Genomic DNA, 27,587 nt, shown 5'->3' with positions numbered 1-27,587 from the left:
CCAGCCTTGCTACAAGAAACCCTGTCCCAGAAAAACAAAAAATAGTGTCATTTGTGTCAGGTGCTCTCCTCTAGATTCCCTTGTATACCCAGGAGACAGAGTAATCCCCATATGATCAAGGAAATAGAAGAGGAATCCTGGTGGAGCGGTGAGGACAGATCTAGGAGTGATTTTCTTTTGGCTTAATAAGGACACTCCTAAGAAAAGCTTTCTGCCATGACCATTCTCCAGTACAGAAACTGTTGTGTAAAATCTTGACGCTCTGGCAGCATTTTACCACCATGATGATGCCAAACTGGGAGGTTGGAGAGCGTCCTTGTTAGAGTTGATACAGGAAAGCCAAAGCAAGTTGATGCCACATGCGGTCATCTCTGGGGCCATCCTACTGGGGTAACTAAATCTCATGTATAATAGGTAACAAAAGTCATAGACCAAAGGCAGAAGAACTCACGAAAAAGTACATCAATTGGTCATGTCTGCCATGGGCACAAAACAGAGGAACAGAAGCATCAATGTATCTGAGGTTTGGTTGTCAGAGTTCCTGGCTGCTCACTCCAAAAGTTAACCTGGTGATTTGCGTAAGGGGAGGTGACCCATTTCTACTCCAGGGCCAAAATCAAGTGTTGGAGTCTCTGGGGAGCCTGGGCTTTTTTTTTTTCCCAGTCAGGAGTCCCTGAAAGCCTGCAGTAGAGATAAGTGAGCCTCCTTCAAAGATGTGGTAGAGCTAGAGCAAGATTTCATGTCCAGCCAAAAGCCCCCAGCAGTGGTTGGCACAGACTCTGGTACTTAACAGACACTGATATCCTGTGTCCAGAACAATTAGAGGGGCACTGAATTTCTTAGTTTTCTGTTGCTTTGGTAAAATACCATGACCAAGAAACGTAAAGAAACGGAGTTTGGCTAATTGTTCCAGATGACTAGATGGTGGGAAAGGCATAGTCCCGGGAACAGGAAGCTGAGAGGTCACATCTCAGCTGTAAACAGGAAGCAGATGGAACAAACCGGAAGCACGGTGAGGCTATAAACTTCCAGATCTGCCCCCTAGTGACATTGTCCTCTCTCAGGGATGTATCAGGCTCCATAACCTCCTCCAACAAGCACCACCACCAAGGGGACGTACATGAGCCTATTGCATAAGTTCTCTTCACATTCAAACACGTAAGGCACTGAAAATATCTCTCAGACAGCTGACCCACCCCCACCTTCAGGACACTTCTCTGTGACATGTTTCCAGACATATCACCTGCAAGGGAGTGAGATATAGCTAACCAGATTTGAGTCCTGCCTCTGCCCCAACCACCTGCCTAAGATTTTTAGGAAACTCCCCACCACCACCTGCTTTCCAAGCCTTTGCTTGTCACACTGGGGATACAGACAATTCCAGAAATCCCATGAATAAAGCCAAATGTCCACAGGGATAGATAGCCACGAGCAACAAATTCATCTGGGAGATGATCTCTTTGCTTGCAGAGTAAAGAGCTTGCTCAAAGGCCTGGCACAGGATAGCCATGCCTTATATGGGAAGGCAAAGCTGTCGTCTAGTTATTCTTTTCCTCAACAAATACTTGGTGAGACATGCCCCTCATCGTGGACAAAAGGTAGAGATGAACAAGGGACAAGGATGAACATGACACATGGATCCCCCGCACCCCACACCCCAGACAAGTCTAACTGGCCTCTGTAACACTGAGGAGGACCCTCCTGCCTCCGTCTCCTGGGAGCTTAGAGCTGTACACCACCACACATGGTTTATGAAGAGTCAGGGATCAAACCCATAGCTTCCTGTGTGCTAGACAAGGACTCTGCCATCAAGATGCAGCTCCCAACCCCCAAGGCATGTTTTCTAGCATAAAACTCACTGTGTATTTATAGCCACAATGGTAGCAGTTCACGGGAAAGTGCTCAAGGGCTGGATAAAGCAGATTGGATGGCGCTGAGTTCCAGTCTGGTGGGAGACACCAACAAACAAAGTCTCACAGATAAGTGTCACTGGGAAGTCTCCAGCTCCTATCATTTTTGAGATGACAAGTTTGAGATGACAGGGAAACTACTTGGTTTGGGAGTTTCTTGTTTGTTTGGTTATCTTACATTGGGCTGAGCATGTGAGTACATGAGTTAGTGACTCGCTAGAGGGATGTCACCCTTGGGACATCCCGGTGCCCCCTACCTACTCACCCAGTGCTGTTCTCTCCAAGCCTGCAGACCCAACAGTCTCTCTAGGGACTCGAAGCTCCTCTGGGATGCTATCTGACCCTGTAAATGACAGTAGTTGGACCACTGCGACATGGAGCCAGAGAGTTTCTCACTCAACACTGAAGGGGACTTTCCATGTCCAGACACCTGTGAGAAGAACTTTACACTGTGTTCCACGTGTGGACCAGTGGTCACATATTAAAATAGTCTGGGTTACACAGTTGAGGCCCTGAAGACCTAGGAAGGCAATCGTTTAGAAGCTGTCGGCGTCAGTTCCACAAAGCACCACCAGGGGACAGTGCCCATCCACGTTCCAGTTCCTCAGTCTGACCAGTACTGGTTTGGGAAGACCTTGTCCTGCAAAACATTTAATGAATGCCCACAGTGTACCAAGCCCTGTTTCTGGCGCGGGGACACCTTCGCAAACATGAGGAAGGGCTGTGTCCTAGAAGCACGTCCCTTGCATGTGTTCTTAAAAAGAAAAAACAATTCACAGAGAGGCATAGCCAAGCTCTGTGTGGCCTGACTCAGAAAACCGACTTGAAGAAAGATAAAAGGACTTTCAGAGACTGAGAAAAGGTGAGGGACAACCTGAGACTTGACAGCTTGCTACAGGGGATACCGAAGCGCAATCTCCCTAAGTCTAGCCTAGATAATGCTGACCTCAGACAGCCAGATGAGGGATGTCCTAGACCACTCCAGCACGTATGTCTGATGCCTGCCCTATGGTCACCGGCAGTATCCGTGCCCTGAGAGTCAGTGCAGCCAGCGCACAGCCAGAATCTGTTCTCTCTGGGTATGTGTGCCCAAGAGAGCGGCGGATATGTGCCCATGTGAATGATGTGTGAGAGATGGTGGTGATCGTGCACGGGGACCAACGTGAGGAGGTCACCGCGGTGACGTTCACGTTTGGGATGGCCAAAGATACCGGTGCTGGGTTTCAGTTCGCTTAAAGAGAAAAGGGCGGGCTGGAGCGGGGTGGAAGAGGGCAGGGAATATGCTCAGCGGGGACCTGCTTAAGTGCATCACAGCGAGGCTTTGGTAACTTTAGAATGCATGCAGTGGCACCTTGTCTGAATCCAGGATCTGCTGCCAGTGTATGCGAGGAGTGCCCCTCTAGGACCCCCGTGGGATATTGCGTCGTATGTGGCTGAGGATGTTTCTACAAACAGATCAATCTGAGCAACTGTGCGTCTGGACTCTTAGTAGGGAGGAAATGTCCACGAATTTGGGGCACGGGAGGTTTGGATGAAAAAGGCGTCTTAGCGCTCTGAACAAGCCAGGCGCCTGGGGTTGCCTGCGAGCGGCGGCTCGGGTCTAGGGTTGAGCAGAGCCGCAGACCCGGCCGGGGCGGGGCTTGACGGGGCGGGGCCTGTCGGAGGGGCGGGGCCGCGGCTGCTGCAGCGCGGGCCGGGCCAGGGGGCGCCTTGCGCGGCCGCAGCTCGAAAGGGCGATGCAGTGAGGCGGGCTCGGCTGGCGGGCGTGCGCGGAGCGGGGGCCGCGGGCGCGCTGCAGAGATGTGACTTGGGCCCAGGGCCAGCAGGAGCGTCGGCGCTGCGGGGACGCGAGGGTCGGTGAGTACCAGCCAGCGCAGGCACAAGGAGGGCGCCGCAGGGACCCCAGAAACTTTTCCCGCCGTGGATTTGGGAAGATCCAGAGAGGATCTCGGCTAGTGCTTTTTCTGTTCTCCCTCCTCGGGGTACATCTGCAGGAGAAGCCGTGGGGTTCGAGTGAGGGGTGCCACAGTGCGGCAGGAGAGGAGCTGCAGAGGACCGACGGAGGGCAGGGGTTTGGGATCTTTATCTGGTGGAGGATCCACGAACCGGGTAAAAGCCAAGGCTCTGGGTATGGTCCCGGGTGAGGACAGGCTACAGGCAGCTGGGAATAAAGGGGAATCCGGCCCTGTGCTAGTGACCCCTGTGAGGGGCGTCTCAGGCAGGTTTCAGGGGCCTGGCGCTTGGTGGGGTGCGAGGGCAGCCAGGGTGCTGGTCCTGAAACTACGCAGACCTGGCCTGGGGCAAGGGCCGGCCTTTGGAGACATGAAACCTCACCTGCCGCAGGGTCTAGGAGATCCAGCTTGCAGCCCGCAGTGGCCACTTACTCTTGGAAAAAGGCGGGAGAGGGTGGGCACTACAGAGAGGAAATCTGAAGCTGGGGGACAAATAGTGGGCTGGAAATCCAGGGGCGGCTGCTTATGGTGAAGGGGAAGAATTTCTATCCCAGGCGAGAGCACTTGGGCCTCTGAGCGAAGCAGCAAGGCTAGGGATCAGGACTATCCAGTGCATCGCCCCCTCTTTCTGGGGCACTAGGGCTTGAATTACGAAAGGATCCCACACATTTCATGGACCGGGTGGGAGAGATGAGCACAGACAAGGATCCCGCACCCCTCCTTGGCCGGCGGTAGCTGATCGGCCCACCGACCTTGCCCCAGAGGACGCCCCCAGAACAGAGGGCTCATCCCCCTGTTCTTGCTGGGTCAGACCCAGGCCTAGCCAGTTCCCCTCTTCTTCTGTTCGCCAAGGGGGCGGCTCTTTGGAAGAGGGACAAAGGCCCCGGGAGTGTGGCGGGCACCATCATCCCCGCCTGGGGCCCCAGCACACGCGCCGCATCGGCCGCCCGACTGCGCCGGGGTGGGGGCACCTGAGCAGCGTCCAGAAAGCTCCGGGGGTCCCCACAAAGACAAGAGAATACAGGAGAGGCCAAACACACACACCCCGACGCAGCACTTGAAAATGTTATTTCCTAAGTTTCTTCGGTGGGCACTTGGAGCTTTGGGAATAACCACACTTGGAGTTAAACTGCATGCAAATAGTATGTAAATAGAATGCAAATTGGCATCTGTTGGTTGGAAACCCTCCTCTGGGCTAGTTTTCTATCTGGGTTGTGAGCATTGTTTCCCTGATCCCTTCGCGTCTAAGTCTGAAAAGGGTCAGCTGAGTCCGAAAAGGGGAAGATGAGATGGGAAGGAGTTAAAGTTTGGGGCCCAGGAAGCCAAGAAGAGGGCTTTTTTTTATAAAGATAGATTCTAATTTTTACTGGTTTCTTTGTTTGTTTGTTTGTTTGTTTGTTTTCAACACATGTGGAGGTCACATAGCCGAGTGCTAAGGAAATATCTTGAATAAAATGAATAGGTCCAGATTTTGGGGGGGGGGGTGAGAGGGGCACAGGAGAGTGCAGAGAAGTAGATGAAGAAACTCTAACGGAACAAATAAATACCATCTCTCGTACTACACCTGCTGGGACAGGGCTGGCTGGGAAATAAAGTGACCAGGACTTATGGGGAATGGCATTTTGGAGTGGACCCTGCAAGAAGGGGGCCTTCACTGAGCGGGCTATTTGAGAGAGAGGAGGGCATCCAGGCTGGAGAAGGTTGGAGATGGGATAAGCTTGGAGGAAGAGACACGAAGGTCATTGTAGCCAGAGTGTGTGGGCAGATTTGGGGATAGGAGAGGGGGGACTGGACAGATCCTGGTCTTTAGAGCCATGGAACGATATGTAGAATTTATTTCATTAGGGGCCACTGAATCCTTGGAGAGTTCTGGAAGCCACCAGGTTGTGATTGTAAAAGCTTCATTGACCTCCACAAGGAGACAGACAGACAGCAGGGATGCTGTGGTGCAGGAAGTCTGATCCAGCCTTGGGCACTGCTTTAAACCCCAGAGAGCCATGTGAGCTAACTGAAGGAGTGGCTTGTGTGTTTTAAAGATCCACCTCCTGCTTCTAGACAGTTCTTATCTACCCTAGGGAGCCCCCACCGGGGGTCCAAGACCCCTGTTTCAACATTGAGCTTGCTGGGGATTCCCAGTTTGTCACGCTCTTGCCTCAGAACTGCACCAAGAGAAGGATCCTAGACTGAGGTTCAGGCAGCCTAGGCTGCAATTTGCATTTAAATGATTGCTTTTATTTACAGGCCCCGCAGCTGCTTTGCATATTCATGGCTCGTACAGCTGATGTTCTTGCTGTACCAAGTTACTAACCTAAAAGGGTCTGTAAAGTTGAGAGCCCCAAAGAGGCCAGTGTCTAGTCAGCACAAGGCAATGAAGATGATGACACTTTGTAACTTGGGAAAGGTATCAGAGGGAGGCAGAGACATTTTGAGTCTGGGAAAGAATTTAATGTCAGGAAACCTTGTAATGGCTTAAACTAGCCAAGCAGGAAACACACCCGGGTTCCAGGGGAGTGAGACTGGACAGACTGTAATGCTGGGGTTCAAGAGTGATTGGCTTCCAGCCCCAACTTGGACTTCTGCCAGACATGGGGCCAGGACTGGGGTGCATTGGAAAGACCCTGGGGTCAGAAGCTGGGAAAAGTGTATTCCTAACCTGGTCTGTAGATTCTGTGAAGTGTCTGGCCAGGCAGCTTGCCCTCATTGCCTTCATGGTCCCAACAGGACTATGGGACTCTTGAGTGTCTTCTTAGCCAGCTAGCACCCCTGCTTCCCCTGTGCAAAGGGCTTTCCACACGGACCTCATGCTAGCAGCACAGCCATCTCCACCTTACAGAGGAAGGGCTGAGGTTCGGAGAGCTTAAGGAACACCAGTGTCACACAGTTCTATTGGACTGCCCTCCTGTTGAGATCTTGAAGTCTGAGGAGAGTGTAAACTATGGCAGGTATTCAGGTGGGCCCTGAACCATGAAGTATACTGGGGCTAGGAAATCTCACTCTGCCCCCTGGCCCCTACCTGCTCATTTTGTCTTTTCCCCCACCCCCACCTATTACTCTGGTTCAGATTCTGCCCGCCTGGCATAGCAGGAAGAATGGTCTCTTTGGAACCCTGCTGGTAGCCAAGGGTTGAGCCTGGTCAGAAGGGTTTCAGAGCAATTTGGGACATTTTGTTTTTCCATCCCTATGGTAGGACCCGAGGGAGGGATCCTACCTCCCAGGAGAAGGTCTGCGGGGTGTGTGGTCTCCAGCAGCTTTGGCTCTGACTACCTAGTAGCCATGGCTGGTTTCAGAGTCACTGGCCTGGGTTCAACCTTAACAGTGAGGCTCACACTCAGGGCTCCTGTTCCCATCGGAAGGCTCGTCTCCTTCCCGGCACCTCAAGGACCTGTTGTCTGTGGCATATGATGGGAGAGGCTGGAAACCAGTGATAGATAAACAGATGGGGGAGCCCCTCATGATTCCATCTCCATGGCAACAGCCCGTCCTAGGAAATCCATGGCAGGAGAACTTACCCCAGCAGACAGTGGAACATTTACAAATCTTTTATGTTTCTTTACATTAACTAGTGTGCTACACCGTGTGTGTGTGTGTGTGTGTGTGTGTGTGTGTGTGTGTGTGTGTGCATATTTGCTTATGGCTATGAGTACAAATGGGATGTGTGCAAATATAGAGGGCCAGAAGTTGACACTGGCTGTTGTAGATTTTTTTGTCACTTTATTTATTGAGGCAGGGTCACTTACTAAACCCTGAACATGCCAATTCAGCTAGTCTAACTAGGCAGCTTGCCCCAGGTAACCCATCTCCACCTCCTGGCACTGGGATGACAGGCTAGCCAATATCAAAGCCCAACTTTCAAGTGAGTGCCAGGGATCTGAACTCTGTTCTTCACACTTACCCAGCAAATACTTTACCCACTTGACCACTCCACAGCCCCCACCTCCTGTTTGAGCCTGGGCTCAAACTTGAGAACCTCTTGCCTTAGCTTCTCAAACGCTAGGATTACAGGTGAATGCCCCCATCTCACTTCCAATAGTTCCCTCGGTCCTCGCCACAATCCTGTGACATGGGTGCTGTTCATACCCTCATTTTACCACTGAAGAAATTGAAGCTAGAAAGGGTTAGGTCAGCAGTTCAGAGTTGGAGTATGCTAGCAAGTGCTCTGGGCTGGGATTAGGACCCATAGGACCCAGCACCTGCTGGACAGTGTGCATGCTGGACCACTCTCCAGCCCCAGGGTAGGAACTCAAACTGGGGGATCTGATTCTGAAATGTTTGGGGAGACTCGGGCTAGGAGAAGCAATGTTTGCCCAGCTCACACAAATAAGGTCCTACAGTGTCCTACATGGACTCTTTGGAGCCAGCATTCAGAGTGGTGGAGGAAACTGTTTCTCCACCTGCTGGGGGCTTCTGGCTCCTCTGTAGTCAGTGTGTGTGTGGGGGGGGGCAATGTGTATGAGAAAGAGGAGTTTAGTATGTGTGTGTGTAGCTTGTAAATATGTGAGATGGTGTGTGGTATATGTATGGTATTGTGTGTGTGTGTGTGTGCGTGTGTGTGTGTGTGTGTGTTGTGTATGGTGTGTGGAGGGTGGGTGTGTTTCGCAGTATATTTAAGAACATCCAAGTGAGTCACACATTTCTGAGTGCCTGGCTGGCAGCAGAGGTAATTAGTATGTGAGCCTTCGCTTGTGCATTCATTCCCGTTTATTCTTTACTCTTTTTGAGGAGCCGCTGCCCTCACCCCATGGTTTGTTGCCATGTATTCATCCATCCCAGGCAGCCCTGCCTGGAGGCTGCCTTGGAACCTCTAATCTGGTATTGTTCCACACAGTGCTCTTGGAGGTGGGAGGCACCAGGTGGCTGGTTGAAAGGAGGGGGTTGCCTGATGATGGGGCATTTTGGGTGGAAGGGGTAAGGCCTGCTTGGGGCTCCTGTTCTACATGTCCTCATTCAGATAGACAGAAGGACAGATAGACAGATGTCTGTGCCTGAGTATGGCCTGCGGGCCTGGATCAGTCGAACCCTGAGCTAAGCCTCTCCGAGCCTCCTTTCCTCTTCTACAGAAGGAGATGATACACACCGGCACGCACCTTTAGAGGCTGCAGGAGAGTAAGAACCTGTAAGATGAGTTTCATTCTTTCAGCAGCTGAGGGCCAGAGCCGAACAGATGAGGGCCTGGGCTGCTGGTGGGTGAAGAGGAACACACCAAAAGGTAAAGAAGACGAGGACACTGAGCTGGACATAAAATGCAAGCAAGAGGACCGGAGTTCAAGATCCCTGTCGCCATCCACATCTCTAACCCAGTGCTGAGGGTCAGAGGCACACAGAGGCTTACCAGACAGTCTAGTAGAATGGACTCTGAGATCTAGGTTCAGTGAGAGGCCCCATCTCAAAAACTGTGGCCAGTCATAAAGGAAGTCATCCAAAGTCAACCTCTGACCAGAGGTGTCTGCTTGTTGAGGACAACAGCGGGTGCACATGCGCACGCACACACACACACGCACACACACACACACACACACACACCAATTGTGAGCCATACTACAGAGTCAGGGATCAAAAGTACTGGCATAATATGTCGTGAGGGCAGGGAGGACCTCTTGCAGATCAGTAATCCTGCAAAAGTCACCAGTGACTCTTCTACAAGTTCTGGTCTAGAGAAAGCCCAGCAACAATAAGACACTTGTTTGCCTTGGGCTCCGCTTTTCTGGCAGTGTGTGTGACCTTGGTCAGACAGCTCCTCTTCCCGTTCTGCACAGCACTATCTCTACAAAATGAGACAGCCTCAGAACTTGCCTCTAGGATTGCTCTGTAGATTCTCTCTGTTTATTTGGTTTTTGAGTTAAGGTTTCTCAATGCTGGTAGCTCAGGCTGGACCAGAAATTACCATGTAGCCCCGGCTGGCTATCATCCTCTCTCTCTAACCTAAATACCAGGATTACAGGTCTGTACCATCATATCTTGTTTCCTTAGGCAGATTCTTAGATGTTACTATGTGTGTCTGAAGCCTGGGAAGCAGTTACAATAGTTGTCAATGTGTCAGAAATAGGACCCCCTAGAAACCCTAGGTGAGTGAGGGGCTTTGGCTTCAGTGTAACCCTCCCCACCCCATACATAGTTCTGTGGAATTGGGTGATCACACCCCACAATGATCCTTAGAGACAAATAGTGACCACCTTGAAACAACTGAGCTCTCTCCTGTGGTGTCTGACCATGCCTGGTTTTATCTATCTGCCTAGATATGGGGCAGAAAGAGGCCATTACTCTAGGTTTTTGAGAACTTGTTGGCAAGTGACAGAAACCCAGCTCAAACTGGTTTCATTCGAACAATGTAGTTCATTGGATACTGGTGAGTCCAGCTTCCTTTCAATAGATTAGGACTCAGATCCATCCCCGAGCTGTTGCCTCCCAGTCAATCTTACTCTCAAACAGGTCAAATCCTCCTGCTAATTCTGTCTCAGGCCATGTGCCTATTTGTGAACCAATCACTTCAGCCAAAGAGTACAACAATGTCCAGACTGGCCCAGCCTGACCCGGATGCTTTATTAGCTACAATTCTTCTTCCTTTTCTTGTTGCTGTAAGAATAGACCCTGACAGAAGAACTTAGGAGGAGAAAGTGTTTATCTCAGGTCAAAGTTGGAAGGCATAATTGATCGGGACAGAGGAATCCAGGCTGTAGGGTCTTGAAGCAGCTGATCACATAGAATCCACAATCAGGAGGCAGGGAGAAATGAACGCTAGTACCCAGCCCACAGTCTCCTTCTGCAATCTAGGACCCCAGCCCAGTGAACAGTGCGGCCTACTTTTAATGTGGGTATACCCAGTGCGGTTAACCTAATCCAGATAATCAATTCTTCATGGCCATATCCAGGACTTGTCGCCTAGGTGAGTCTAGAGCTTATCAAGTTGATATTACCCATCACAGCTACATTTCTTGACACATGAAATAACTGATCAGAACAAAAGGAACAAAACGAGACATTTTGGTTCATGGTTTTTGAGATTTCATCATGGCGGGATGGCTTGGCAGTGGCAGTGTATGGCATCAGTTCTTCACATGGCCATAGACCAGGATTCTGCTGCTGGATTTAAAAACCAGGCCATTAACTGTCAGAGGTGACCTGCTTCCACCCATCAAGCCCCACCTTCTAAAGCCCCCCTTTGGTTTTTACAACAGCACTACCAGCTAAGGATTTCCCTCTTAACTCATACCAGACCCTCAGCTGGGAGAGAGGGCTTGAAATAACTCTCCAAAGGGAAACTGGGAGCTAGTTCCAGAAATCAGAGAATCAAATGCTGCATCAAAACCCATAGCTGCCCTGGAAGGAGAAAGAGGCTTTCTTTACCTGTGGCCATGGAAACAGAAAGTTTGAGAGGGTCCATTTCCTGTGTCAGAAAGGAAATGAAAACTCCGTTCGAGGACACTGCATAGTTTCAGAAGTGTGGGTGTCATCTTAGTGCTGCTCATTTCAGGTTGGGGTGGACAGACGAAGCAGGAAGTGAGTGAGAGGAGCTGAGGAAACTTAAGTTGCAGTTTACAGCCAAGACATTGGAGGAGGAGCTTCACCGGAAAGAGTGGCTGGACACAGCTAAAAGAAAGCCAAGATCTTGCAAGGAAGGGTGGCAAGATCCAGGCCCAACCAAGACCTGCTGGTTTTCCTAGTGTCTCTCACTAGTTCTGACTTTGATGCCTAAGACCAGCCTTTCTCAGCCTTGGTCCCATGGACTTACTGGACTATGTCACTCTGTTGAGTGGTGACTGCTATTCTCATTGTAGGCTAGTCTTTATTCAACAGATGCTCATTGTCCCCTCTCCAGTTGTGACATCCAGAATTGCCTCTGGCTGAGATCCACCAGTGAGAGATCCAGATTCCAGAAGCATCTTCCCAAACATCATCCTCACCCCCAGGGGAAATGGAATTGGGTATAAACTAGACTCCAGTGTGTGGCTGAGAACTCTCTTAATGGAGTTTACCACTGATGACTCTTCAAAGGGAGACTCACCAGGAGCCTCTCCGCCTTGCTGTGGAGCAATGGCAGCTTGTTCTGTCTCATCTAGTTCTTAAATTTTGTTTCCTAGCATGTTTCCCAGCCCTGACAAGTGGTTCTGTTCAGAATGATGTCTCTCCAAAGGGCACCACTGCAGCCATGTTCCTTGGGTGTGTGCACGTGCAACATATACACAGAACTTACAGGTGTTGGTTCTTTTCTTTCTACTGTGTGAGTCTCAGGGACCTAACTTAGGTTGTCGGGGTTGGCAGCAAGTACCTTTACCCAAGTAGCTAGCCTCCAGTACAGTTTAAGTGATCAATGCACAGGACACAGTGAGTTAAATGAATGACTGTATACAGGGTGTCCCAGATGGAGACTCTATGGCATTGTTATGACTAGACTATGAGCCAATGGTCAATATCTAGGGTGCATCCCTATATTTGCCTGAGTGAGGGTCTTGTTTAAGGAGCTCCTCTTCCCAGGCACCTTCTGTTTGTAGCATGCCCTTTCTCTGTGAGCATAGCAGACCACCACACACCACCAGCCATCTTCTACACATCAATAATTTATGCAGTCAATGGCCTGGAGGTCGAGTCAGGATCTGAGACGCACAAGGGATCTCTGTAAAGGAGTGGAGGAGGGAGAGGTGGTCGATACTGCATTTACTTAACGGAAGCCCCAGGGATGCCTGGTACTGTGATGTGGGGAGGGTGGCTGGTTATTGAACTACACAGAGATGGAGTTAAGACCCCAAACTAGCTTAATATGACTAATAATGGGCATGGGGCACAGCTGTGCAGTGTGCGGCTTCTTGAAGGGTCTGGTCCCTTTCAAAAGCAAGGAACTGGTGTCGGCGGGCTAAAGGGCTGTCTGGATGCAAGAGTCTCTTGTTCGGTAGGGAATTCCTAAGTGCCTGCCTTGGGCCAGGTGCTGTGTACTAATACTGATCTTTACCAGCAATCCTTTGTGGGTAGATTTTGTGCCCCTCACCCAGGAGAAATTTGGCAGTGTACAGAAGCAGGATCATAGAGATGTATCCCACTATGCATAGGACACCTCAATCCCTTAAAAAAAAAGAAAGAAAGAAAGAAAGAAAGGAAGGAAGGAAGGAAGGAAGGAAGGAAGAAAGAAAGAAAGAAAGAAAGAAAGAAAGAAAGAAAGAAAGAAAGAAAGAAAGAAGAAAAAAAGACAGTTTCAGCTGCCAGATGTGAAAAGATTGGGAAAGCTGGGTGGGCTGATGAGTAAAAGATACTGTCTCTGCCTGGGACAGCAGACAAAGACAAGGGAGAAGAGGAGAAAGGGAAGGAGGAAAGAAACAAAGTAGACCAAAAATGGCAGACTTGATTAGAGCTCAGCCCACAAGACCCCGCCCACCAGCCTGTGGGAGTTACACTGACCTTGGCAGAGTCTGAGCTGATGGCTCTCGTGCGGGACTGGGAAGATAGGCGTCTTTGCAGGGCCAGCCAGGCCTGGTGACAACTAGCCTCCAGGTTCTGCTGCTAAAGAGGCTGAGGCAGGAAGGTCACCAGTGCAAGGTCTGTCTGGGCTAAGGTGAGTTCAAGGCCAGCTGGAGTAAAGTAGTATAACTCTATCTCAAATTTAAAATTAAAAAAAAAAAAACAATAGTTTAAAGGAGTCAGAGATGTAGCATGTATAAAATCCTAGGTTCAACTATAAAAGTAGAAAAAAATGATAAGAATAGGGGTGTGTTCTAGCAGGGGAAGAGGAGACTGGGTCAGGGCTGTCACTGAGCCTCTGGAGCACATGAGAGTGTCTATGGCAACTTAAACTCTCAGGCCTCCCAGGGAAAGGACAACGGGTGGGTTGGAGAGAATGGAGCCTCAAGAAATCTTTGGAAAAGGAAGATGGGATGTCTGTGGGAGACAGAGATGAACATTCTTTCTGGATGTACAGGTAGATCCACAGGAAATGCTCCAGGATTCCCTTGGATACCAACAGCCTCGGTGCCAGGATCCACCCGATGCTCCAGGCCCTTCTTCTGTGAAAGGCATTATATTCACACATAACCTATACCAACGTCCCATGGACTTCAGATCACTTACAATATCCAATACAATGTCAGTCCTTATTTTGCAATGTCTAGGTAACAACCACAAAAATGTCTGCCTATGTTCAGAACAGGCAGAATCTTTTCCTCGAACAGTCTTCATCCAACCTTGGTTTAATCCATGGACGTAGCAGACTTAGTTGGGACCACTGAGTGTGCCGTGTGTTAATGCTGGGAGGTTTCTCTCTCTGCTGAGAGGGGTGGCTCCTGAGTGTGATTGTGTGACCTGGGGCCAGTGTCACACCCTGAAGACCCTCTTCTGTCACCTGAAAATGAAAGTCACAATAGGACCTGCTGCCTCACAGGGCATTATGAGGACTGGTGAGCCTAGTTTTTTTTTTGCCTAGAGTGGTCAGTAAATATTTCCCTTTAGCCTTTGAAGATTAAAGGAGAAGAGAATGAGGGATTGCCCCAGCTGAGTACCTGTCTGGTGGTTGTGTCTTTAAAATTTCCTGGGGCTGGAGAGATGGTTCAGCGGTTAAGAGCACTGACTGCTCTTCCAGAGGTCATGAGTTCAAATCCCAGCAACCACATGGTGGCTCACAACCATCCGTAATGAGATTGGATGCCCTATTCTGGTGTGTCCGAAGACAGTGACAGTGTACTCATCAATAAAATAAATAAATAAATCTTAAAAAAAAAATTCCTTCATTCCCTTACTTTGGAAGATGCCACATTTACAGACTACAAAGCGGTAGAGAGAGAAGGTATGTCTCCCTCCTATAGGTGCCCCAGCCACTGCTGATGGTGGTTCATGGTTACTAATCTGGGCCAGGGTTCAAGTGGGTGGTGGAGTGCCTGGGCAAGGGTCCACAGTGCCTGCAGAAAGCCGATACTGTTATCTCAAGTGCTGGAAGGAGCCATGAGGGCTGGCAGGTTTGAAAAGAGGCAAGTCCTCAAGAGAGTGGGGTCTTATGGATTGAGCTTTCTCCCTGACTGTCCCCATTTTCTAGATTGTTCCTGGTGTCAGAGAGAAAGATGAGAACCCATCAAGTGCTTCCTCTGCCCCTGCTCCTGGTGATTGCCTCCGTGGCTTCAGAGAACGCCAGCACGTCCAGGGGCTGTGGACTGGACCTTCTTCCTCAGTACGTGTCCCTGTGCGACCTGGACGCCATCTGGGGCATCGTGGTGGAGGCAGTGGCCGGGGCAGGGGCCCTGATCACACTGCTTCTGATGCTCATTCTCCTGGTAAGACTGCCCTTCATCAAGGACAAGGAAAGGAAGCGGCCTGTGTGCCTCCATTTCCTCTTCCTGTTGGGGACCCTGGGCCTCTTTGGCCTGACGTTTGCCTTCATCATTCAGATGGACGAGACAATCTGCTCCATCCGACGCTTCCTCTGGGGTGTCCTCTTCGCACTCTGCTTTTCCTGCCTGCTGAGCCAGGCGTGGCGGGTACGGAGGCTGGTGCGCCAGGGCACAAGCCCGGCCAGCTGGCAGCTGGTGAGCCTGGCACTGTGCCTGATGCTGGTGCAGGTCATCATTGCCACTGAGTGGCTGGTGCTGACTGTGCTGCGTGACACGAAGCCAGCCTGCGCCTACGAACCCATGGATTTTGTGATGGCGCTCATCTACGACATGGTGCTGCTGGTCATCACCCTGGCGCAGTCTCTCTTCACGCTGTGTGGCAAGTTCAAGCGGTGGAAGGTGAACGGAGCCTTCATCCTCGTCACTACCTTCCTCTCTGTGCTCATCTGGGTGATCTGGATGACCATGTATCTCTTCGGCAACTCGCTGATTAAGAATGGAGATGCCTGGAGCGACCCCACCTTGGCCATTACACTGGCAGCCAGCGGATGGGTCTTTGTCATCTTCCATGCCATTCCGGAGATCCACTACACGCTTGTCACACCCCTGCAGGAAAACCCACCCAACTACTTCGACACTTCACAGCCCAGGATGCGGGAGACTGCGTTTGAGGAGGAAATGCACCTGCCTCGGGCCTACATGGAGAACAAGGCCTTCTCAATGGATGAACATAATGCAGGTAAAGCAACCATTGTCTGGCCTGGGGCAGCCCCTGAAAAGCCACTCCAACAGGGACAGATGCTCCAAGGCCCAGCAAGAGACTCCACAATCATGAATGGCCCCCTTGCTAACACTTGCCCAGAGATAATTTTATGTATCCTTCGCCTCATGCTAATTGCCAACTGACGTGTTATAGAAATCCAAAGGGTGGGGATGGGGAGATGATGGCTCAGTTGGCAAAATGCTGTCAGAGTTAAAATGCAAGCAAGAGGATTGAATTCACTTTCTAGGATCCAGAGAAAAGCCAGGCGTGGTGGCACATGCTTATAATCCCAGTGTTGAGGAGGTGGAGGCAGACCCAAGGGCTTGCTGGCCAGCCAGTGTAGCCTAATCTGTGTGCCCCAGACCTAAGGATCTCAGAAAACAAGGGATGGTTTCTAAGAAACAATATCTGAAGTAGACCTCTTGCCGAGACACACAGACACACAGAATATGTATTGGATCTAACAATGCTAAGCCAGCCTGCCTATGTGGCTCTGCAGTTTTCTGGATCTCACTTGAAGGCCAGGCCTCTTGCCTCCCTCATGCTATGGCTGGGAATACATTTCTGCTTACCACACTCTACCACTCCCTGCTGACCTCCCAACATTAGGTCCCTAGCTCCCTGGAGGCATTAGAGTTTGCAGCCTACCCTGTGTGTAGATGTATACAGGCCACCACGACAAATGATGCTCCTGCCCTCTACCTCCAGTCATCAGCACTGTTCAAATTGAGTCCTAAAGTCCAGATTTAAATCCTGCCTCTCCCACTTCGTGCTGCATGGCCTTGGAGTAGATTACATGATCTCTCTAAGCCTCATTGTTTTTCTCATTTGTAAACTAAAAACAGCAGGAGTGCATACTATGTAAAGATGTGTTACGGAAAGTAACACAATGGGGACCAGACCCCGGTGGCACTGAGCATGGGTTTGTGGGTCTTGACTGGGGTCTCCTTTTAAAAGTAGAATGTGAGACATTTAGGGATAGGGGTTTACTTGAGCGGTGGTCCCTGCAAGGAGAGCACAGAGGCAGGTTGTCAAAATGGTTGCGTTTATAAGCTGGCCTCTGCTTCAGCCAGACCCAGTCCTGCGGAGACCCTCTGCGGATGAATGTAGAATCGACTGCCAAACGGCTCACCATGACAGAAGTGTTCCCATCCACTCTTAACCTCCCTTTTCCATCACCAACCTCTCTGTAACTTGGTTAAATGTTCACAAATTCCTCTGGGATCAGAGGAGAAAGCCACTTTGGTAGCAGTTGGGGTGACACCTGAGTGGCCAAGACAACCTGTTTCTGCTCAAGGGTGAGGTCACAGTAGGTGGAGGGGATGTGGTCACCAGCACCTCTAAGGCCCTACTATTGATGCTGGACAGGTGTCCCTTAGGACATTGCTTAAAGGGAGCTGGCTGGGTCCCATACCTGAGCTGAAATAAATGACCTTTCTCAATTTCCCAAAGATGCCTTGAGGCCTCGTCAGAAATACTGAACCTCAGTCCTGGATGGGCACTGACCACCTGGCACGGTCACATGCTGAGCACTAACTCTGTGCCAGTGCTATTCTGCCTTCAGCCTGTACTATTATCAGTCTCAACGTTACCCTGTGAAGTTAGCCCACTATACTCCCTTCATGACTGATCGGTGTAAGCTAAGGCTCAACAGAATGGCTTTTCCCGAGGACATACAGCTGGAACATGGCCCGTGGCAGACAGAAAGTTAGCGTCATTTCTCTTTAGCAACATCCACCCATCCGGTTGCCAGGCGCAACTGTGAGCTGTGTGCAGGAGCTGGTCCTTTCACACAGTTTTACAGGGTTGAGCATGGAAGCCCAAAGTAAAGCCTGCTCCTCCCCCGTAGGCAGGGAAGCATGCTGAGCCCTCACTTTCTATAGAGCCACCCATATCCCTGTCATACCTAGATGTAGTCAGCTTCCTCAGCACCCTGACCCCTGGCCAAGAGGGTTGCCAGAAGCCCGCCTCTGGAGAGAGGGGAAAGTCCCAGCGTGGCTGCAATTCAAATTGCTCTCTTCTTACATAAAGTTCCAGGCCAGATGCCTGTGTCCGTGGAGATGTTGGTAAGGACTCAATGCCAACCCAGCCGGGGACAGGAGAAGGCACAGTCAAGTTAGAGGTCACCATCAGGAGCCTAAAGGCCTCCTCAGAAGCTGTGGTGACAGAGAAGGGGCCTGGCTGGTCCTTGGGTCCTAGTAGAGCCACTTCTCTTTGATAGCTCCTCCAGGGGCCTCTCTGAGGCCCTGGACTCCCCGTGAACCTTGGAAGTAGAGCAAACAAGAGTGGTCGTATATTGGTGTACGTGTGTCTCCTGTAGGATTGGTCTATCACTCTGTCTGATTCTAATAGTACCTGTGATACACACACACACACACACGAATGAAATGATTTGATATCCTTGTGGTAAAACTAGAAGGTCAAACACCCGAGCAGTGGTGTTTTAAAAGTAATGATGGAGGGGGGCGCATGCCTGTAGTCCCAGGACTCACTGAGAGAGAAGGGGCAAGAGGAGTGTGGGTTCAAAGCTAGCCTGGGACACACAGCAAGGCACACAACTCCCGACAGCAGCTACGAATAACAACAGGAAGCCACTCAGAGCATTTATTGGCTACTCACTCCTAAGTCATTCAACAGCTCCTGAGATCTGTTTGAAAGCAGATGTGAAGAGGCCAAGTGCTACCCTGTCTCCAAAACAAAAAAACAAAACAGACATAAGGCAGAGTGGTCCTTCTTTGCCTGCCTCCCCATTAGAGTTACCACTTAAGAAAAACACTAGTATCTTCCCTGCCCCTGCCCAGGACCACTGATTAAGTCTGAGTCTGGGGTCTGTATAATTTATAAACTCTCCAAGCGATCCTAAGGTGTCTCTGGGTGGAAACCTTGGGTTCAGGCGCTGGCCCACCATGTGATTATTAAATCAGTGATGGAGAGCTCTCCTGGGTCAGGGGATGAAGAGCTGTAGTACCCTGGGCATGCTGTGGGATTTTCCATCAGGCACCAGTATTTATTTTTCTGGTCCTCTTCTGCCTGCTCAGCTTGCCTCAGGCTTATCATGACAAACTGTGCCACATGATCGATCTTATCCATTCATCTTTCTGCTTTGTGGTCCACTAGCTCCTTGCAAAGGAGTTAAATAATCTGCATTTTAAATCTTGCCATGTCATGCTGGATAGCACCCCAGAAAGGTAGGCTGAGTGGTTACATTACAAGTCTCTACCTAAATCTTCAGCAACCTTAGGTATTGTCAGATTTTTTTTTTTTTTTAAGACAAGATGTTCTTGTTTGCTTGCTTGTAGTGCTCAGGATGGAACCTGGAAGCAAGTGCATGCTGGGTCACCGAGTTATATCCCTTACCTTCAATACCCATCAACACTTTTTCCTCTTTTTTTGGCATCTTTTAGTCTATCAAAAATATATATCCACCAAAATCACTTGAGACCAGGCAGGGCAGCCCTCAGACAAAGCTCACACAGAGAACATTCCAGCTGGACTGGGCTGGCCTTTATTCTAGAAACCCTTGCTTCACTGGCCAAGGACCATCTGGGCACGCTCCTTTGCCACAGTAGGAGCAGCTGTTGGCACCTTTCGTGCTCCTTTAGCCAGTTTGTATTTTAGGAAACAGGCCCCAGGAGGGACCTTATCCTTAGAGTGGCTAGTGCCCACAAGTTACTGCGATCATGTCCTTCCTGCACTGGAAACTTCCGGCCAGCTTCTGGAGTTCTCTTCCCTTGCCAGAGGGCCCCTTAGGTGTCATGCGATGGAGGGCGTGTTCTCCAGGCTGAACTGTAGCTCTATGAAGCTGCAGTGGCCTCACCCCTAGTATTCCTTGCAGTCATTGAGACCCGCACATAATATGCTTAGCCAGACTCTGCTCCTTAGTATCAACAGGGCATGAGATAAGTGCTAAGAGATTCCAATGCACCCAGAGATGTCACACCTCAGATCACATCTTACAAAGTGCTAACAAGGCATACGAAACAGGCACCCTTCGAAGGAACATGTGTTCCCTCTTTTGTTATGGATCCTGGTCTCTAAGATCTCATTAAGGCCAAGGCTCCTTAGCCATTTTGTTTAATGCTAGAGACCCTGAGTGACGCCTGGGGAAGGCATGGCTAACTTGGCCTCACTTGCAGAACCTACCCCAGAGAAGGTTGGCATTTGACCAATGAGTACCCACTTAGGAATAACACTCCCTGCCCTTCACCTCTGCTGGGGATTAGGTAGAGTCAGCTCTGATAGTAGTCAAAGGCCTCTGAAATTGGTTAATAGCAATTTTTTTAAAAAAAAAAAATAGAATTTGAATGCTAAATTATTCAAACTAATAAATGAAAATTCCAAACTCCCTAGGTAGCAGGCTTCAGGAAGGGATAGATTCAAGAGACTCCAGGGATGAGTAGATTTGATTTCTCATCTCTTGGTGGAGGCGTTATGGTTCCCACTTACACAGAATACCAGATATCCAGAAATTTTTCTGGAAAAAATTCTTTCCAGAAGGCTTGAGAAAATCCCATTCTGATTGGCTCTGAATGTCATCCCTGAACCAGTGTGTTCTCAATGATGGAATGCTCTGATTGGTCAGCCTGTCATAAGCTGAACCCTGGGCCCATGCTGAGGGGGCTAGTGCCAACACTATGCGCAGATATCCACAAATAGGCTGCAACAGAAAGGCACCTGAGAACTGGACCGTGGGTAGCAAGAGAGCTTCGGTTTCTGGGAAGAGGGTGTACCTGTCCCTACCTCCTGTGCTGCTTCCCAGGCAGGGGCATGCCCTCACGCAGCATAAACAACGGCTCCCGCCTTGGAGATACCAAAGCAAGAAAGGTTTCCTGCGTTCATCTTGCAGTTTCTTTGGTCCAGTCTTTGATGAGCCTATCCCTAATGCCATTTAACACAACTTGCTTCAACATATCCAACTGTAATGGTGAACAGCAGAGCATTTGGAACTGGTGTGGTTAGGAGCAGCCTATTTCTGCCAGGCTTCCAGTGTGGACTCTGTTAGCTGTGTGACCTTGACCATGGTACTTAACCTTTATCTCTTGTTAAAAAAAAGCATCTGCAATGCTGTGAAAACTAACCTTCTATATGTCAATTTACTCAGAACCTAGCTCTAAGGCCATACTGATCCTAGTAGGCTGTACAGCTCCCAAGCTGTCTCCCTGTATTGCCTCAGGGAAGACTTTTAGGTAAAGCCTTTCTTTAGCCAAGCAACATCAGTATGTCCTCCAGCGAAACTGCAGAGTCCTCTTATAGTTGAGATCTCCATTCGATTGGTGGGACACTGAGGTGGAGCCTAAGGCCTCAGGGATGCTAGGCAAGTACTCTGCCACAGTGCCAAAGACCATACTTTAATTTGACTGCATCATTTTGGTGGGTTTTGACAAGAGCAGTGTGCCCTGCATACACCCTGAAGTACCACACAGGACCATTCCATTATCCTGAAATACCCCTCCTGCCCCATGCAGCACCCGACCACCACTAATAGCCTTCACTTTCCAGATTCTAGCTTGGCATGATGTGAGAAGCCCTCACAGGTTGGCTCCTGTCACTCAAACACACTTGAATTTTCCATGTCTTTTCAAGTTTTGTTTTTTAATTTAAAAAGAAACTTAATTTCTTAAAAGTACAGAAACCTGGGGCTGGGGAGATGACTTAGTTGGTAAAGTGATGGCTGTACAAGCTTGAAGAGTTGAGGTTTGTCCCCAGAACCACTGTGTGGTGCTCACTTGTAATTCTGGAGCTGCGGAGATGGAGGTCAGTGGATCCCTGGGACTCCCTGTTCAGCCAGCCTAGGCAGGGAGACACTGTCTAAAACCAAGGTCAGGGCTAGAAAGTTAAGAAAGTTGATGCTCTTCTGAGGATCTGAGTTCAGTTCCCAGTATCCACATCAGGCAGCCTGGCAGCTCCAACACCCCTTTGGCTTCTGCAACTGCATGTGTACATGTGTGTGCGCACGAGCACACACATATACATACAAACACAACACAACACAGAGTACACTACATAGCTCCATGTGGACCCCAACATTTGGCATGAGGTGACAGGAGGACCAGAAGTCTAAGGCCAGTCTGGGCTACCGTAGATCCTGTCTTTAAAAAAGACAGTAACTCAGGAACACCTGTGCCTACCTTCAGAGGTATCGGAGGTAGCATGTTCACCCAATTTGCCATCAGAGCTTCAGATCTTTTATTACTATTTGGGAATAATCCAAACAAGAGAGTAATTTCCCAGTGTTGACAGTCACTGTCCTATACATGTATTTAGCAGTCTACAGTTATGCAGCATCCAGAAATAGTGATGGCTTTTGACTGATATGGTAAATACAGACCTGTACATATATGCTGTTCTACAGTGAGGTAAAGGACTATCATCTAAAGAGACCTGACAGCCCAGAGGTGACTGTCACCCAGTCTGGCTGTAGCTGTTTGGAGAGAGCAGGACTTCAGAAAGTTCTCAACCCTCCTGAAGCTGGAGCAGTCTCCTAGAGGACAGAGAACAAAGCCCCTTTGTGACTTTTGTTTTGAATCAGGCTTGTGACAAAGGGGAGGAGCCACTGTGGTGGGTGGATAGAGGTACCCAAAGGGGAGGAGCTGGTTGCTTCAGAAAAACAAAATTCTCTCCCTCCCTTCTTTTCTCCCTCTCTCTTCCTCCCTCTTTCCCCTTTATCTGTTTGCTCCCCTCCCCCTCCATCTCCTTCTCTCCCCCACACTCTCTCTGGTGTTGTCATCCTGGGAACTCCTTCCTCAGCTCTTCGATCAGCAGTGGGCTTTTCCAATGGAAGTTTGGAGCAAAGATCCAGCAGCCTGGGACAGAAGCCCAGCAGCTTGGGAAGCCGGCCCAGTGCGCCGTTCAGAAGCAATGTGTATCAGCCGACCGAGATGGCCGTTGTGCTCAATGGAGGGACTGTAAGTATCAAAATCTGACGTCTGGGCAGGAAGCCTGGGCGTGTCCAACATGGGGCAGCTTGAGCTGGGTACACCTGGAGGCTGCTTCTCTGGGCTGCTCACTGCAGCTCCATGCATGCATGCCTTCCATTTTTGTCTGTCCCCCTCTTCACATAGGAAAACCCACCCATACTCAGAAAGCCATCTATAGATGCCTACCTACTGCTTGAGGCTTCACCTGATGAATTTTCTTCCTCGAGCACAGCGCCCCAACTCTCTCTTAGGGAGGTGACTCTGACAGCCACCCTAGCTCAGGCCCCGAAACTGGGTGCCAGGTCCCCCCACCCTAATTCCCTAAGAGGCATCCTAAGGTAACGAAGTTGAGTCCCTCAAACACCAAAGCAGCTGTCGCCAAACAGACCTGCAGCAGAAAGTGTTACCTTTTGCTTTTTGCCGCTGATGGAATGACTTTGTTTCATTCCAGCAAAATCTAAAGAGGCTCTCATTCCTACATCTACCTTCCAGACATAGCTCTGTGCTTCTCAGATACAATGCATGAGCAGTTCACATGTGCACATTTTATTTCCATTCTTTATTTTGTGCCAATTCCATAACTCAACCTGAGGGGGTTTTTTCTTTTGTTTCTTTTTTTGTTTTGTTTTGTTTTTAGTAAATAAGACCATCAGGGATGGTCTTTGATTCCTGGAGGAAAGGAAGGGAATTTTGGTTTTTCTTCCCTGTGCAGGCTCTGCTAGGCTTTGATTCACTTTGCTTTGAACAAGCTATAAGGCAAATAGAAACACAAATTTGTGTTCTTAAATCTTCCTACCACCTCCTGGGCTGTTTCTTTGTCCTGGGGCCAAGAAAGGCCTGACTTTACTTGTGACCACTGGTCCCCAGAGGGGCAGACCCATGTGCTGTAATAAACACAGCCTGTCCATCATTTGTAAGTCCTCCTGGTTCCTTCAAGGCCAGTGCAAGGAAGAAAACGGAGGACTGACCATGTGATGCTCTAGGGACTCAGGCTGAAGCTCAGTGTTAGGACACATGCCTAGCTTGCCCAAGGAGTCCTGTCACTTCAAAGTACTGAGATTCTGAGTGAGGTAGATGTCCCTTCAGGTGGGTGACATGAACCTCCAGTACATTTCTGGGAGGACATAGTCCCCCACAGTCAGTAGTGAGAGAGATTGATGCATCAGTTCCTGACATTGACTTTGCAGAGTTCTCAGTCCTGTCCTTATGTTATTCCAGATCCCAACTGCTCCGCCATCTCACACGGGAAGACACCATTGGTGAAAGACATTAAGTTCCAGAGAATAAGAATATTTACCAATTTTATTCCCTGGCTGTGTCTTTCTTGAGGGAGAAATCAATAACCATGGCAGAGACAGGCCACCTGGAAGCCAGGAAATCTGAGAATTCCCACCAAGGGGATTTCGTGTAAATGTGACATATGGATGAACTGGAAAGCTAACAGTGACCGCCTTCCCCTGTCACACATGCAAACACGGAATCGTCCTGCAAACTAAATCAGAGCTAACTGCCAATAGTCTTAGACTCACTCAGAAGCGTGGCTGGGAAGCTGAGTCATCCAGCAGGGGCAGGACAGAAAAGAAGTCACAGCTGGTGTGCCAGGCTATGTTGGCTTGTTATATGAGGGGTTGGAGCCAACCTGTCACCCCCACCCTCCTCACCAAATGCTGTCTCCAGGGAGATCCTTTGGAGATAACTGTGCCCTTGAGGTTGACTCCTGGATCGTTCTCCCTGGCTTTTGCTTGCCTGGCGGCCCATGCAGTTCAGGAGACTTTAAGAGGTTGTGGCTATGGTTCTAAAGGCCCAACCCGGTGGTCAGGGAGCTGTGTAGCTAGTAGGAGTGGAGGAACCATAGAATGTGCCAAAGAAGAGAAGGTTCTCTGGACCTTAAAGTGACCATCACATGTAGACAGAGGTGACCAACCATTGTTCCTTCTATGGACCTCTTTCTCTACCAAGCACCCCACCTACCCCAACCTCCTCTACAGAGTGATAAAAGTATCCCTCCCCCTTCCTCTTGTAGGTGCTCCTTCATGCCTTTCTCCCCACCCCACCCCACCCCCCACTTCATTCCCATGTTCATTTCATAAGCTCAAATAGGGCCACCAGCTTGAAGCTTCAGGGGAGGCAAGCTGAAAGGCAGGCACCATGGCAGCCTTTTTGTAATGATGTCCTATGGCTGGGCTCCCCAGGGTGACCTCTAGGATGGAGAGATGACATCCTGTTGCACAGCTGCCAGTGACTTCTGGGGTATTTTCCCTTCATGTGGGTAGAAGTCCAGGCTATACTGAGCTCCATGAAGGTGAATGGCTGCTTTCAGAGCATTCTGATTCTGGTTTCCCGATGTTTCTGTGGAAGTGGCCTCCCATCACAGCTGTCATTTGTCATGGCTTCCATCTGTCCTGAGCAAGTCATTCCTTTGTCGCTAGGCATCTCCAGCATCCCTGCCATTAAAAGCCCTGTGTTCTCTGCACTGTTTGGCCAGCATAATCGCTAGCAACCTTTCCATGCTGAGTTTGAGAACCTGACCATATGGACTGTATAAACAAGGGTTGTGGCCTCTGCATACACTCTAATCGCTACATTGCTTTTTCTATAAAAACTACCCATAAGCCTTTAACCTTTAATGAAAGCAAATTTTTAAAAGGTTAGTGTTTGGGGGTGGTGGTGGGGGACTGACCTATTCTTAAGCCAGTACATCTGAGCTGAGTGTTTTAATAAATCTGATTTTTCTCAAGGCCCCAGTCTCTGCTGTGTCCCCTCCCTGTCCTAGCCTATCCTTGTAGAGCCTTAGGGAAGAGAGGCCAATGTGGCAAGAGCTTGGCTCTCCTGCAAGTTTTCCTTACGACTAGTGCATCACCAGGCATGGAAACCAGAAAGCATGGCACCCAAAGGCCACCCTCCCCAACCTCCTGAGATGCCTCACCCCCTTCCAGAGCATGTGCTTGCTTCCAGAGAATTTGAATCAGTCCTTTGTGCTTAAGGATCATCAAGTGGTGGGCTAAGAACTTAGAGGCCTGAGGAGGTGTGGGAAGGAAAGAAAGCTAGGGCTGTGTGGGGCTGGGGCTGTTGCATGCATTACCCTGCCTTCTGCAAAGAAATCTCCGAGCACCTATGGCCAGTCCGGTGACAAACGTCAGCGCTCCGCATTCTTGTGCCAGGAAGTGGCTGTCCACCCCCGCTCTCTGGAGTCCTTTGGAGCTTTCTGATGTCACCAGTAACTCGGTCTGCAAATCCCCCCTTGCAGAAGGGAGAAGCTGACATGATTGATGGTTTTCTCTCTAAGCTCTTTGTTGTCCACGTATAAGGTGAGCACCGCACCATGCAAATGGCTGTGCAGAAAACAGCATTTCTGTAAAAACAGAACCACGCTGAGCCACAGGAACCCTCCTCACTTAGTGAGGCCTTTCAGTTTTGCTTTTTTTTTTTCTTTCCAATCTGATAGGTTATTACGCTTCTGGGCTTTGTTTTATCTTGGCTTTAAGATTCAGGGTGGGCTTAATGTTTTTACATGGAGGGCGGAAGTGGAAGCAAAAGAGATAGGGCCACATCTACTACTATTCTGAGTTCAAGTTCACCTGAAGAGGACCACGAGGCAACTCCACCCAGAGACTGTGGCAGCCAGCTTCTGACACAGCAAGGCTGAAGTACAGAAAACCCCATGGCACCTGTTTAAAAGTTGATAGACCCAAGACTTGGTTGGGGAAAATGGTCTAGAAAGTCATCTATGAATAACCCCAAACTGCAAGCACAATTTGGCATGCCCAGGTAGTAATACCATATTAAGACTCTAATAGCCACTCTGTCCCTTCCTGAGTGAAGACTCCACAGAGGTCTGGAGTTAGTTGCCAAGGTAGCGGGGACAGTGGCAGAGGGGAGGGGCTCCAATGTATGGGCTGTTTCCAAAGTTAAGATCTGGTCTGCCCTACCCCCACAGAGATGAGGTCAAGGCCAGTGAACAAATGCAGACAGGGGAGAGGGGAGGGGTTGTCTTTTGAGTCTGCCAAATGGCAAAGTAGAAGGGGGCACTGGCATTTACACATCCAAGGATGTAGCGACCATGTGAACTGATGAGAGCCCTTGGCAGGTGCTTTATTCATAAAGAGCTATGGCTCGTTTTTGATAGATAATATATATTTATTAAATGTATTAATGTGTATTTTATAATGTACCCTCACTCTTCCCCTTATCCTGGCTGACTTGCATACTTATAAACAAAAAATTGTTTGAGAAATTTCAAGACAATCAGTATGTACCGGGCTGTATATAAAATATCACAGACTTTAAAGGTTGTTAAGCATGGGCAGATAGGTTTTATTTTCAAAATGCTGTTCTTAACAAGAAAATAAAGGCTTTACTATTTACCTAAGATGCGTGGTAGCTTTTCAGTCAGATCCTACTGAGGAGGCTTTCAGCCATGTCTGGGGCCTTTTGAATGGGAGAATCCTGGTGAGCCGCAGCCACAAAACCAATGGGGACCACTAAGTTAAAAGGACGCTGCCATTATACTTTGGGGCTTTAACAATGGAAATCCTTTCTCACAACTGTCTCTTAACTAGCTGGAAACAGGTCAGTGCTAGAGCCTTGCCCCATTTGTTATCCCAGCACCCCCAAACCAAGGCAAAACTAACACAGAAATCTGAGGTAAGTTAAAATATGGATCTTGGCAAAAGTGGGAAAACTGGTGTCAGAGGACACGGTCACAAGGCATGTCAACAGTGATGACTCAGAGGGTGCTCCTGACA

The 27,587-nt window shown here is 49.5% G+C and overlaps 1 protein-coding gene across 2 annotated transcripts; it reads left to right on the top strand.

Annotated features, from left to right (window-relative positions):
• Positions 1-3,601: 3,601 nt before the first annotated feature.
• Positions 3,602-27,211, top strand: Gprc5b (G protein-coupled receptor class C group 5 member B). Of its 2 annotated transcripts, none has more exons than XM_028764255.1 (4): positions 3,602-3,767; positions 14,871-15,901; positions 22,673-22,830; positions 26,004-27,211. In XM_028764255.1, exons 2-4 carry the CDS (start codon positions 14,896-14,898, stop codon positions 26,049-26,051), a joined length of 1,212 nt encoding a protein of 403 aa, XP_028620088.1. In that variant the 5' UTR covers positions 3,602-3,767; positions 14,871-14,895; the 3' UTR covers positions 26,052-27,211. The 2 variants fall into 2 exon arrangements, with proteins under 2 accessions (XP_028620088.1, XP_028620089.1); XM_028764256.1 differs by having other exon boundaries at positions 24,061-27,211.
• The last annotated feature ends 376 nt before the right edge of the window (positions 27,212-27,587 follow it).

This window comes from Grammomys surdaster, unplaced genomic scaffold (assembly GCF_004785775.1).
Source record: "Grammomys surdaster isolate TR1022 unplaced genomic scaffold, NIH_TR_1.0 142, whole genome shotgun sequence".
Taxonomy (NCBI): domain Eukaryota; kingdom Metazoa; phylum Chordata; class Mammalia; order Rodentia; family Muridae; genus Grammomys; species Grammomys surdaster.
This window is presented reverse-complemented; position numbering and strand designations above follow the sequence as displayed.